Here is a 13,628-nt window from a genome sequence, read left to right as displayed (position 1 = left end):
ATTTTGAATATGAAGATAGCTCTTTACTTTGAATTATCCACAAGCCAAGTTGATCAGAAATGACTATATAATATAAGATTCAAGAAATGTTAGTACTGTAATGGTTAATATTGATTTTTCAACTTGTTTGAGTCTAGAATACTCTCGGAGATAAATGTCTGGGCAGACTTATAGGGAAGTTTCTTCATATATTGGGTTACTTGAGTGAGAAGATCACTCTAACTGTTGGTAGCAATATTAATGGGTTGGAGATCAGACAAAAGGAGAAAGCCAATTGAGCAGAAAAATTTAGTCCTTTCTACTTCCTGATGATGAGAGTAGGGTGAGCAGAGCCTTAAGCTCCTGCTGCCAAGTCTCTCCTATTGTGATGGACTAGACCTCACACTGAGCCCAAATAAGCCCTTTCTTCCTTAAGCTGCATCTGTCTAATGCTTTGTCACAGCCGTGAGAAAAGCAACTAACATAGACCTGTGTAGGTCAACACAGCCCTATGGGAACTCTTCTATTGACATCTCCTGTGAGAGATAGCATGTCCCTAGATTTGTCTCTGAATTCATGATCCCTGACAAGATGACGATTTAAGACACTTTCCACATTCCCTTTCATTACACCTCATTCTGATTTCACATTTTAGGGACTGTCAGGTTTTAAAAAACATGTTGATTGGTATTGTGATCTTTGGATTCTGAAACTTTCGTGTAGTGCGTTTGCCAATTATTTTACATTCATTTACATGTAAACTTCTCCCCTTTCCAGACTAAGTTGTATCAGGGAAATGAAGCTGTTAAGAAAATTGCAAGAAGGAGGTGGCTAAGACTAAGGCTTGGCTGCTGGGATCTCAGTCACTGTAGGCAGCCTCAGTTTCCTTGTCCAACAAAATGGTACTATGAAATTTTTGGAGACTCTTGATTGATACTGTTACTTTTAATGTATTTAAAAGTTTTGCATAAATTTGTTTGTATATTATACAGAACATTTTGTTTCTAAAAAATCTTAAATGATTTCTGTAGCTATTCAAAAGAAATTCTATATCTTATTTCTCTTTCCTAAATACTTGTGACAGCAAGAAGAGGATAAAAGTATATATGGCAATACATGATAATCTAAGACATTTTTATATTGTTTTCTATTAAACAGTTTTTTCTTTAAAATGTTTTCCTCATAAGTTAGTCTTGTGCCTTTTATGACAAACATTCCACAGAGGTAGCAAAACCCATCACTCTATCTCAATGGGATTCAAAATGCTGCCATGTCTTCTCTGTTCAATATGACCCAAGAGATATTCTCATAGCCACAAGAATTTCAAATGCAAATGCAGCCTGATGAAATTTAAGAGATACAGTGACCCCGAGTTGGCAACCATTTCCATGCCTCCAGGTCTCATCACTCTTTTTTCCTTTGCCCTTCTCCCAGCACCAGTCACAGCAAAGGAGCTTATTTCGCCTCCTCCCAACTATTCAATGCAATTACAGTTTCATACTTTTTTTTTTAAAACCAAGTAGAATATTAAAGGCACAGGGGAAAAATGCAACTGGGTATTAATATAAATCCAATTGTGTTTATGTTTGTACATATATAATATATATATGTAAGTCTTGCAATGCAAAGATAGCATTATACAATGTAATAATGCATGTAATTAATATATCTGATACCTGTTGCATGCATTGCATTTTTGTTTGCATATTAATATAAATATTGTGCAGCAAATAATCATATACATGATTGTGTATATCTTACATAGTATTTCTATCAATTTTATAAATATATAAAGGGAAAGGAGAGAGAGAGACAGAGTGATAGAGATGGTAGTTCTAATCACCTTGGTTCTTTCTTTAAAATGTCAGACAGCTATAATTTAAACTTCTTTCGCTGATGTAATTTTGGAAATTTTGCTTCACATCACACTCAGAGTTGAGGTAAATATGTGATTATAGGAAAATCCAGCTCCTTGCCTCTCATTCCCACTGGAAAATTGGAGTCAAGAATGTAGAGATGGAACACAAGCTGTGCTTCTAAGGTGAGATACTCTGGTGCCCAGTCTGGAATGTGGGAAGAGAAGAAAGATGTCAACACCAAAATGAGAATCAAAATGGGGGAAGATGTACTCATGGATGGCTTGGAGAGATGCTTCTCCCTTAGAGAACGCCAAAGGCACTAAATGTTAATCTGGACGGGATCAGTTGGTACACTGATGTACCTGTTCACTATCACCTATATTCTGATGGACAGGAGAGTGTCTTTACTCAAAGATATTGTGACAAAAGCAAACAAGGGATCCCTAAAGCTGGAAGAATTCTATCACAGTGCCCTTTTCACCATGCCTATCTGCATGCAAATGATTGCTTCAATCACCTAGAATCTGAAGAATGGCTGCTTTATCCAATCATATTTAAGTTGGACAAGAGTAATGATAGGAATCAAAATGAAAGAACTATCCCCAATCCACAGCCTTGACAAAATGAACAGGTTTCTTCTGTCTGCACTCACTATAAGTTCTTATCTATAAGTGCAAAGAACTAAAGGCAGCTAAGGACTGAGAAGAGCAGAAGTGGTCTTCTCCAGGGAAGAACACACCAACTGATTATTCATTACCAAGGAATCAGTCCCCAAAATATACACAATACAGACTGAGCAGGTTGCACTTATACACTTAGGATTATGCATGTTTACACAGATACATGATATACATATACACATATAAATGTAACAAAAGAGAGAGTGAATTTGAAAGAGTGAGGGGGTTAAGGGTGGGTTTGGAAGGAGGAAAAGAAGGGAAGTGATATAATTATGTTAGAATCTCAAAAAATAAGAGGCATCATTTAAAAAAGAACAATGAGTATACCAGCAAATGTGAAGTCATATACTCTAGTCTGTTCTCTTTTATGAGTGTGTTTTCTATTCTAATGAACGAATTTCATTATAGAGATTATATTTAGTGGCTTTTTTCATCGTTTAAGTCTGTATGATTATTTTCTTAACCATTCTTTCCAACTGAACACTTACAATGGTTTATGAGTGGTCCTGACAGTTCAGTGAGCTCGCATAAAAGCAGCTTTAGGGTTCACATTTATTGTAAGAACAAAAAGAACACACTGTCCAGCATTCAAAAGGTAAATGCTGCCTTTACATTTCAGAGATGCCTCTCCTGACTAATCCATTGGTCATGCCTTTTACAATCTACACATAGCAGGGTTATCAGAATGCAATTTGTGTTTAAAGACTGACAAAATATGTAATACAATCATTTGGAAATTTGAAATTAAAAAAGGCCTCAGTAGATAGTTCAGTTGGAAAAATGCTTCCTAGATAGTATGGAGGCCTGTGTTCAGTACACACACATGCACACACTGCCACACACACACATTTGCCAAGTATGATAGCCCATACTTATCATTCCAAGTCTGGGGAGGCTGAGATGGTTGGATTTTCATTGCTTACTGGATAGACAACTTTCAACTAGAGAACATTTCAAAAACCAAACACATGAAACAAACAAAAAAAAGCAGGTGACTGACGCCTGAGTAATAACACCTAGTATAGTTGATTTCTGGCCTACACACACACACACACACACACACACACACACACACACAACACACACACAGAGGCATGCACACATGCACACACACATAATACATATATGCACACACGCACACACATACACATATGCACATATACACAGAGGTACACACATACAAACATGCACACACACACCATGCACACACATATATACACACACACATAGCACATACATACACACAGACACCATACACACATATACACACATACACACAGACAGACACCACACACACACACACAGACACACAGACACACACACATCTATGCATATATCTACACTATTACACCCAGTACAATAAAATAGAGTAAGAAAAATGAACCTTAAAAGTTGCAATTGAGTTTTCATTAAAAAAAAAGACCTGATTTTTTTCACCATCCTTTTCCAATATGAATTATGAAGTCCTTTATCAGCTCTGGGAATTGAGTATTGATTTTAAAGGCATATTTAAGCTATTTTGCTAAAAGAGGAATTCTTGCAAACAGATTTCTGTAAGTTTCCACTCAAGGACATCAGCACTTAAGTCTTTAACAGAGTATGTTGCAATGCCTGAATCAATATTCATAGTTAAATTACATTTAATTAAGTATAAAAAAAACTATATAATAGTTGAAAGCCAAGAAGTTAATGGGTAGAAGCAGTTAATGCCTGATTTTCCATATCAAGAATATCCTTGCAGATTTCTAAGGAAGATAAATAGACATTTCTGTCTAGAGCAGTTTTATACAAAGTTTATTTTCTTAGTGGTTCTCTAACATTGAATGTTGTTGTCTTTGTTTTAGTGAAGTTTTTTGAAAACTCACTATATAGAACACAATATTTTTTTCTATTTCTCTTAATATATTTACTTACAGATCTTATAGGAGCCAAAAAGCAGAATACCTTATATATGTTCTGAAATTTTCAGTTTTTAATGCATTTCACTTCTTAATAGGTTTTAATTCACTGAGACATTGAGAAAATAGCTCATATATACCACTCAGTGTCTACTGTTATTTATATTACAAACTACTACAGCATATTTGTCAAAATTAAGGAGGCACTACCAATCTATCAATATATTATTTTTAAGAAGTGTTTTTGTAGTACTTAGATTAGATTTTACTTCCCATCATTTTCTGCTCTGGGATCTCAGGCGAATGCAACATTGCACGTTTTCTCACTGTGTGTCCTTAGCTTCTCTGCAGCCTGTGTTCTATGTTCTATAACCCTGGCACTCCTGATGAGTATTATCTATTAGAAGGAAGACCTTCTACTGGCGTTTGCTTGCTGTTTTATCATGTTTGGCGTAGGGGAAGGAAGACCAGGCAGTCAAGCCTCCTTTTGTACCATACCACATCGAGTGTAAATACGATCAAGTCTTTACCGCTGGCTACAATGAGCCCTATCACTTCTCTTTTTTTCTCTTTCCCTTGGGAAACTTGACCCTTTTCCCATTTCCTTATTCCTGTTTTCCACACCAGTGCAGATACATCAGAGACCAGCCAGTTGACTTTCCTGTTCTTTTAACAGAGCATCAGTTGGGCTTGGGAAAACACTATCTCACCCCGTGTTACTGGGAGGAATTTCAGCGGCAGCGTGTTGATTTTCATCACCAGTTACCATTCCCTGCTGGGAGGAGTCCTGAGTGTTAGTTTCATAGAGAGCTCCTGGGATGCCATTGTTTCAAGCCTTCTTGGTTGACAGAGCTAGGAACTCCATGTGTATAAATAATAAGCCTGTATAGATTGTGTTTTAATGAGCCATTAAATAAAATGGATGTTCTACCTTAACATGGACTAGTCTTGAATTTGTTCAGTATATTAAATAATTTACTTTTATCCATTCGTTTTTGTTCTGTTAAATAAAAATAGTAAGTTATAACGATATTTCATTCTTCAAATTAATAACAATTATCCGATTTCTATGAAATAAAATGGCCTGTGTTTGATCTCTGGAACCCATTTCTCCGTGGTGGAAGGAGAAATGTAAGTTGGTCTCTGGTCTCCACAGTCTCAGAATGCTATGTGCATACCCTACTCCAGTAAGTGCAAGTATAATTTAAAAATCAAGATATGTGTCTTAGCCGTAAGTCACAATGAACATTAGTCTCTAAATCTCCTTTAGAATCTCTATAAAAATGTAACACACAAAAAGGCAGCAGGATTAGCAGGGTTTAGGTCCTGTGAGTTTTAAACGTGTTGCAAATTCAGTGTTTTGTTTATATTTCTTTGGTCAGTGTTTTTTCTTCTACCACGTCTTGACTCATGAGTTTAGTTGAACATTGATACCTGTGGTACATTAAAAACCATGTACCACAGTAAAAATGGGGTCCATTCAGGTTTGAACAAGAAAAGGGGTTTTGTGGGGATTTTCCCCTAAAGATTTCAACGTATTTGTACTATACAAATTTACTTTATGATTTCCTTAAGCAAGTGTAATTTCACTCACTAGGTCAAAGAAAGAGACCATTCTAGAACACAGACCTTCTGTCCTACCCCATAACAGAGAAATTGAAGAAAGTCTCCATGAGTTCTATGTCATATGTACTTTACCACAATTCACCTTCAAATCAAACCCACATGTCTATAATTGAGCTTCTGATGTTAGGTCAGTGTTAAAATGACAATCAGACACATGACTCTCCTACTTGGATTTCTTCATCACTCTGTCTTCTAATTCAAATATAATATACAAATTTTCAGGACATGGATAATATTATTTTTATTATATGATATTAAACAAGTGGAAATTGAGGAAGTCTATGGGAATGCTACCACTGTTTCCACTGCTCTCCTTCAGAACTACTTCGATGCACTATGCAGCAAGCTAAAACAATGTTTACTAGGTATAGATGTCCATTTTCCTCCCAAACCTGATTACATTTGATGAATGTTTTCCAAAGGGAGCTTGCTTCCTTGCTGCTAACAGCATCAAATATACAGCATCAAATATAGACATATTTATTGTCAGTCATCTACAAACAACTGAAAGGAACCGTCTACTTCTCCTACATCTGATTGGAGCACCATTTACACATATGTGCAAGAGCATATGCAGATCCATACACAGTACACAAAAGTTGAATGCAAGATACTTAAAAATAAGTGCCAGAAAAGATAGCTTCCTATACCCACATTTCTAACATGTAACAGTATAATTCAGTCAAAGTCACCAAATCACAAGTTTCCTCAATGAAAACCAGATCACAAACTACAGAAAAGAAACCAAAGTTGAGAGGTATATGATATAAACATCAGGCTTGCAAAATCAATATTGACCCAAAAGCAAATGATACATAGAAAAATCGTAAGGTAAATGATCTGCTGATGTCAGGAGTGTGTTATTCCCAGTTGTAAACTGTATTGTTTTCTAAGATGGCACAGACCTTCTCAACCCTTTAGATGGCTATCCGCGGATTGCAACTTAGTGTGAGGGTCAACATGCTTCCCCAAGTCCAGTCTCTCTCCAAGTGTGAATCTGTCTAAGATAAATGGATCTTTTAATACAGGACCAACTCTTCTCTAACTCCCTTTCCAGCTTTAGCAACATAACTATGTCCACTCCATGCATTTGTGGGCCTTAATGTGATTTTTCTTGTCTACAAAATAAAGTAAATCAGTGGCAGTATATAAACTCAAATTCTCTAAAATAGTATTCAAAAATAATAAGAGTCCAATAAAAATTTAAATAGTAAATTTTTTTTAAATTATCACAATTATGGCTTCTAGTGATATGTGAGTTCATCCTTTCGCTAACTGTTGTATCTATTGCATCAGGAATTCTAGTGTAATTGCAGAGAACAATTCACTGGATGTGTGTTGAATAAAGAATATTAACTCAAAAGAAGAATCAAGAGCTTAAAGAATAGAGACACATGTTTTTATTTGTCTCCATCATTTGAATGCCTCCTTCAAATAAGGATAATTTTAAACTTCTGGTATTTACTCACAACTTCACTGAAGCAAAAGCACAGACAACACAAAGCCAAGCTGAAACTTGTGGGTAGTTGTGTTAAGGTCTTGTCAAAACGATGCTTTGGGGAACATAATCAATCCACATAACATAATCTGAACCTCTTAAACATAATGCAGAAACCTGAAGAATTATATACTAACCTATAGATTCCCATATATTTATATAAATATATGCCAACTTCTTTCTTTATATACGATGTTTAACTACATGGCGTGATATGTAATTCAATTTCTTGTTGTAAGCTGCAAACCTGGTATTTTACCGTCTTGTGTGAAGTAGGAAGATCATATGGCAATACCAAGAGTTCCAGGTGTGGGGCTTAGACTCGGAAGTACTAAGTGTTTCAGAAAAATAGAGAAAATTAAATTTTAAATCCATGATTATAAAGAAAATGTCAATAACAAGAATAGTTGAAAACAAACTTCAGCAATAACACAACTGACTCCCAGATACTCCTTAATGACCTTTCATATTCTATTTCATGTTCTGTTTCTATTAATTTCATTAATGGGATTCGGAGTCTCCCATTAGTTTTAATTTGATTTCTCAAATACAATTATAAAGGCCTGCTGAGACTGGCTAACTCTCACTGACACACACACACACCCAGCAAGAGATAGTGGCAGGGTCCAAGCCTATACTCATTCCACCAGGTCATATTTCGGGAAATTTGGTCACCCTTAATCATATGCTTTCCCAACATGTTTTTGACTGTGTGCTGAAATGATGGATTAAACATATTAGTAAATAAATATTTCTGTTCTTAGTATAAATGACACTTCTTCCTTATGTTTACACACACAAGATGTTTCTCCATTAATGGCAGTGCACTACGTTAGGATTGTTTAGAGGGTGTCTACAATGGTGAGGCTCACAGGTCAACTAGATGTGTATGACGTCCAACTGCATCCTGCTATACACTAGCATACACAAAAAGGCTGAATTTACTCCAGCAAATACACAGGCTTCCCAGTTACTTTATGCTTCTCCTCTATAAGATGCTTCGATACAATGGTGATATTTAGGGCACTGCACTCTGTGGGATCCCTTTGGAGTTTTTCAGTTTTACATGAGATCATACAATAGTATTCCAAGACATAGTCACAGTACATACATGCAAGAGTCTGGCATGCATTCATTTCAGCAACTTCTAACATGTGTGTGTGTGTGTGTGTGTGGTGTGTGTGTGTGCGTGTGTGTTTTATCCTAAATTTACACTTTTCTCAGTAGCTGAAGTTTAAGCAGGTACTCCAGCAAAGCTACAAACCAAGGTTTGCCTACCTTCTACATACAAAGGCCAGTGTAAGTGTTTAGCATTGGTTCTGAAATTTACTGGAAGATAGTTCAAGTTGTTGAACAGATATGCATGTTGAAAATCAACAGTTCTCAATTGTTGCTTGACTGGGAGCTTGGCAGTTTGTTAAGATGAGAACACGAGAAGAAAACAAACACAATTTTATTTCTCCTCACAAACAAGGGTTCTGTCTAGCTCCCTGCTCCTTTGGTATCTTACCTTCAACACTGGGCTTGACTGAGAGAAAGTAACTATAAATAAGTTTCCTCTGCAATAAAGATACTTTCCATAGTGCTGAATTTTTCATTTAAAAGCTATGTGTGGGTTCTTACATACAGAGTGTTAATGTCCAGGCCAACAACCTATCACACAGGGTTGCCGAAGGGAAACATGTGTGCTGCATATAAACACCAATACATGCAATGCTGCTTCATGCGTTCTATCTCACATTTAACGGAAAGAAATTTGATTATTTTGAGGCATTCATCATAACGTCATGGAATGATATTGGTTGTTTTTATTTTGAAAACAACTTTCAAATGGTCAACTCAGCAAAGCCATTTCTAGCACAGGGTAGTCATTTTAAAAATGTACAGCACAAAAGCAAAACACTGATTAATAATCACTGGAAAATCTTACACATTTTCATTATTGTGTAATTTTCTCTTTATTGTTTTACTAAACTAAGCACAGTTGATTGCATCCAAAAATTCAACCTTGACTATATCTTATGCAAGGATTGCTTTAGTTACAATCAATAACGATTCTTTTTTTTTTTTTTTTTTGGTTTTTTGAGACAGGGTTTCTCTGTGGTTTTGGAGCCTGTCCTGGAACTAGCTCTTGTAGACCAGGCTGGTCTCGAACTCACAGAGATCCGCCTGCCTCTGCCTCCCAAGTGCTGGGATTAAAGGCGTGCGCCACCACCGCCCGGCGTAACGATTCTTTTAAAAATGCTTGAAGATGTATCACTATAGGCTCTCAAGATACAAATAAATGCATATTTTCCTCCACAGTCTAAAGAAACGTGTAAAGTTAGCATTTGGATTTTTTTTTCCTTTCCTCAAAAACTGAACTTCATGTGCCTAAAGAAAACATCCTTCACACAGCAAGTTTATTTTGTGGGGGATGAGTGGGTGGTCTTCACACTCAATGACAAGAGGAAATAAACAAGCAGTTCCCTCTGGGTTTTTTTCTAAGGATTCAATAGTTGAAGATCAGTGCTACTGTAGCACTGAGGGACATGGACTAGTTAGGAGCCTCACCATCAACGGCTCTGCAAGCTGCCATCATAATAAGTCAATTCCTAGAAAAAGTATGGGTTAGAACCCAGGGTTTCTTTTTCTTTTCTTTTTGCTAAATGAGAGGTGGGAGAAGCTGCTAGAACGGTCAGCCATACACGTTTCACCTATGGCTCTCCCCGAGACCACCCCTAACAAGAACAAGAGCTAAGAAAGTTCTGTGAGAATTGAAGGAGAGAACCCAGATTAGCTTGAAGGGAAAAGTTGAGGGGTTTGTCAGTGCTCAAAGCTCAGACCTCTACCGACCTAATTTTGGTACTGGGGGCTATGCATGCAGGTATTGGAGTTCACAAAGGCCCTCCTGGTGGTATTGCTGACTGTTTGTTCACTTGGGACATCCCAGGATCCCGTCTTTAGTGTTCCAGTACTCTCTTTTCAATCTCTTTGGAAATCTAAGCCTCACCTCTTCCAGGAAGTTATCTGGTCTGGGAATTAGGTGCTGTTGAGTGGCTGGCAGGTGGGGTGGGTAAGATTGGGTAGGGAAAGGAAACTTTCCTGTTTATTGACCATCTTTCCTGCTCCTTGCACTCTCAAACTCCATACACAGAATCCAAGTTAGAGATGAAAACTTGGAGACTCTGAGCTAACGTTCTCTGCTGTATTCCCACGATGCTGGTGGATCAAGGATTTTATTCTTAAGGTTCTGACATACTTGAGTGTAATCAGGACTAATAGACTGATGGACCCTCACTTCGGCATCTGGTAGAGGGATTTCACACCACCCCTACTAGCCCAATTCAAGTGGTCAAAAAGGTGCTGACAACTTGAAGCCTAGAGTCGGAGCCATCCCAGTTGAGCCTTGATTCCTGCACTCGGCTCAGGATTTTGAATCTCAGATTGAAAAACCCGCCAACCATACATTCCGGGAAAGCCTGGCACCTGCCAGGAGGGAAGCAATGACGCGACTCCCACTTTGTTGTGGAGCTTTGGGTACGCACTGGTCCCCACCACCCCCAGCTCGCATCCCCTCACCAGTGCCAGCCCGCGCCGCCTTGCCCGGACCCGCTGCGCCCTCCCCGGCCACGGGGAAGCGATAAGAACCCTTGGATACCACAGCGTGGAGCGCTTCCGCGGGCTCACTCACCGATCCTGAGCACTTGCGGGGCGGTCTGCGGGAGGATGTAGCACAGGAAATAGAGGAGTGTCCAGCTGGTGTCCCTGGTCCAGAGCCCGGGCTGGATGAGAACTGTGCCGCGTTCCATCTTCCAAGCTTCTTAATTCATGCCGAGACACAGTCGTGGCCTCACGCCCGCGAAATACACCCAACTTGGGCTGGGTCCCAGCCTCATCCTCCTTGGATGCTCCCAGGCTGTACGCCGCGCGCTCTCCGCTCTCAGGAGAGTGAGATACAGGGAACCCGCGTGGGGACGGGTAGGAGCGGGTTTGTGAGACTGAGCTGCTTGGGGCTTAGTGCACCGGTCCTTAGCCCATCACTGCTCGCTCTCTTCCTTCTCCATGGACTGCACACCTCCAAGAATCAGCAGGATCCCGCTCCTGGAGCCCAGAAACCAGCTGAGGAAAGTTGCTACCTTGATTTGCTGGAACGTCTCCCTCATTCGTCCTCTGGTCAGATGCAGAAGTGGTGGGTGGGGGAGTGGGTAGAGGGTGCAGGGTGCAGTGAGGAAAGGAGAGGAAGCGGGGAAGAAGACACCCAAGGAGAGAGGGAAGTGGGTGAGTTGGTGCAGCGCTCAGAGCAAGCAGCATGAGCTCCAGCAGGTTAACTGGGATACAGGCTCTGCTTTTGCTTCTTTCTTGGTCCTTCCCTCCTCCCCTCTTGGCCCCACCCTTTATTTACTGCCCGCCCCGGCCAACCCTACTAACCCAGCCAGAAACACTCACACATCCACGCGCATATGCGCACGCGCGTGCGGACACACACACACACACACACACACACACGCATGCACACACACACGCATGCACACACACATTTACACCATGCACGCACACATGCAGTCACTCTCTAACTTTTCGCTGTGGTGCTGGGAAGTCCATTGAGTCTTGCATCCTAAAGACAGATCAAATCTAACCCATTAGTCTCTAGGCAGAGGGAGTTCTACTCTCCTCTGTGAATGACAGCCTTATCCCTATTCGCCTATGCGGGGGTCTGAGAGATGACTAGCGCGTGATAGTAAATCACACCCTCTGAGGGAGAGATTTAAGAAATTATCAGAGTTTTTATTTTTAACTCTGATGAAAATGAAGAGACAGAGAAAGGAGGATGGAAAAGAGAAAGGAGGAGAAATGGGTACCCTTCAGTCTTTTAAGATTATAGCGACTCTTCCTATCTGTACGGGAGTAAATGGCTTGAAAATTGCTTCCGTTTACAAGCGCCGAACTGAGAAAGGCAGCTTCTGGCACGGTGCTTTTCTTAATTTCTTTTGGCTGTCACATTTGAACACTGGAAATAGGCTATTCTAACAATGTAGGTTTAGAGACCATTTCTCTGTAGAAGGACAAGGACACTTCCCTGGGGAAATCAGCATTTGCTCATGGTGGCTTAATTTCCTTGGAGCTTTCTGGGGAAAGTTCCATATAAACATTTGCTGGTTCTGTAGGAACACCTCAAGGTGCTTCCCCCTCCCCCAAGTAGGGGTTTGGAAAGTTGATCTAAATTGAGTTAATTCATAAAAGAAACACTCGTATGAGCCTAGAATGTGAGAAATTACAAATGTACAGCATCTTGAAATTCATTTATTCTGCAAATGCATATTGAGTAGTTTGTATCTGATGGCAGGGAATACCTCGCCAAAGAATCCATCCTGACGAAACCACAGCCTCTCTTGCAGGGAGGCTGTAGCGGTGCTGCTGCTGGAAGCTAAGAGGTCACACTGTGTGTGTAGCTGCTGTGTCTGCAGTCCTCACTTTTTTCTCAATGAGAGTTGAGGAAATAGAACGTGCACTTGGATAAGAAGAGGATTTGTGCAGATTTGGGGGGTACATCTTACCAATGGAAAAGATCAAGGACATAAGGGGCTATCTGCAGAAACCCGAATTTCTTATATTGAAGAAAGGGAGCTAGCTCTCTTAGTGTTAGTTAAATGGGAAGAAATGCAAAAATAATAGTAGATGGGAACTGGAGAAAAAACACAACTCCAACTTACTTTAGACTAAAATCAGATAGAATCATACAATGACATAATCTGTCTCAAAGACAGCCATACTCTCCATCCATTTATCCATCCATCCATCCATCCATCCATCCATCCATCCATCCATCCATCCATGTAATGCAGTTTTTGAGGATCCACTTCCTGTGAAACATTGTGCCAAGCCTTGAACACACAGTAGGAATACAATCGCTGCTAGTGTACCTTTAAAGAAATGTGGATTCTGTTGGTCACAGTCGTAGAGATCCTGCTTGGTAGGCATAAGGCCTTAGGTTCTCTCTCCAACATGAACAAGTATCAATTTCTGAAAACCGTACTGTAGTTGTGAAGAAAAGAAGGAACCTGACCTCATTTAGGAGTTTGTGAAAGTTTGCGCTTCTATTGATACT

At 39.5% G+C, this 13,628-nt stretch overlaps 1 protein-coding gene across 6 annotated transcripts in view; it reads right to left on the bottom strand.

Moving 5' to 3' along the window:
- Grik1 (glutamate ionotropic receptor kainate type subunit 1) overlaps positions 1–11,864 on the bottom strand; it is a 384,033-nt gene extending 372,169 nt beyond the window's left edge. For all 6 annotated transcript variants that reach the window (XM_057763946.1, XM_057763948.1, XM_057763950.1 and 3 more), the window contains exon 1: positions 11,214–11,864. In XM_057763946.1, coding sequence (XP_057619929.1) covers positions 11,214–11,331 — 118 coding nt within the window. In that variant the 5' untranslated portion in view covers positions 11,332–11,864. The remainder of the gene's footprint in view (positions 1–11,213) is intronic.
- Between the last annotated feature and the right edge of the window lie 1,764 nt (positions 11,865–13,628).

Source organism: Chionomys nivalis, chromosome 3 (assembly GCF_950005125.1).
Source record: "Chionomys nivalis chromosome 3, mChiNiv1.1, whole genome shotgun sequence".
Classification (NCBI taxonomy): Eukaryota; Metazoa; Chordata; class Mammalia; order Rodentia; family Cricetidae; genus Chionomys; species Chionomys nivalis.
Note: the sequence above shows the minus strand (reverse complement) of the source record. Positions and strands in the feature narration are given on the sequence as shown.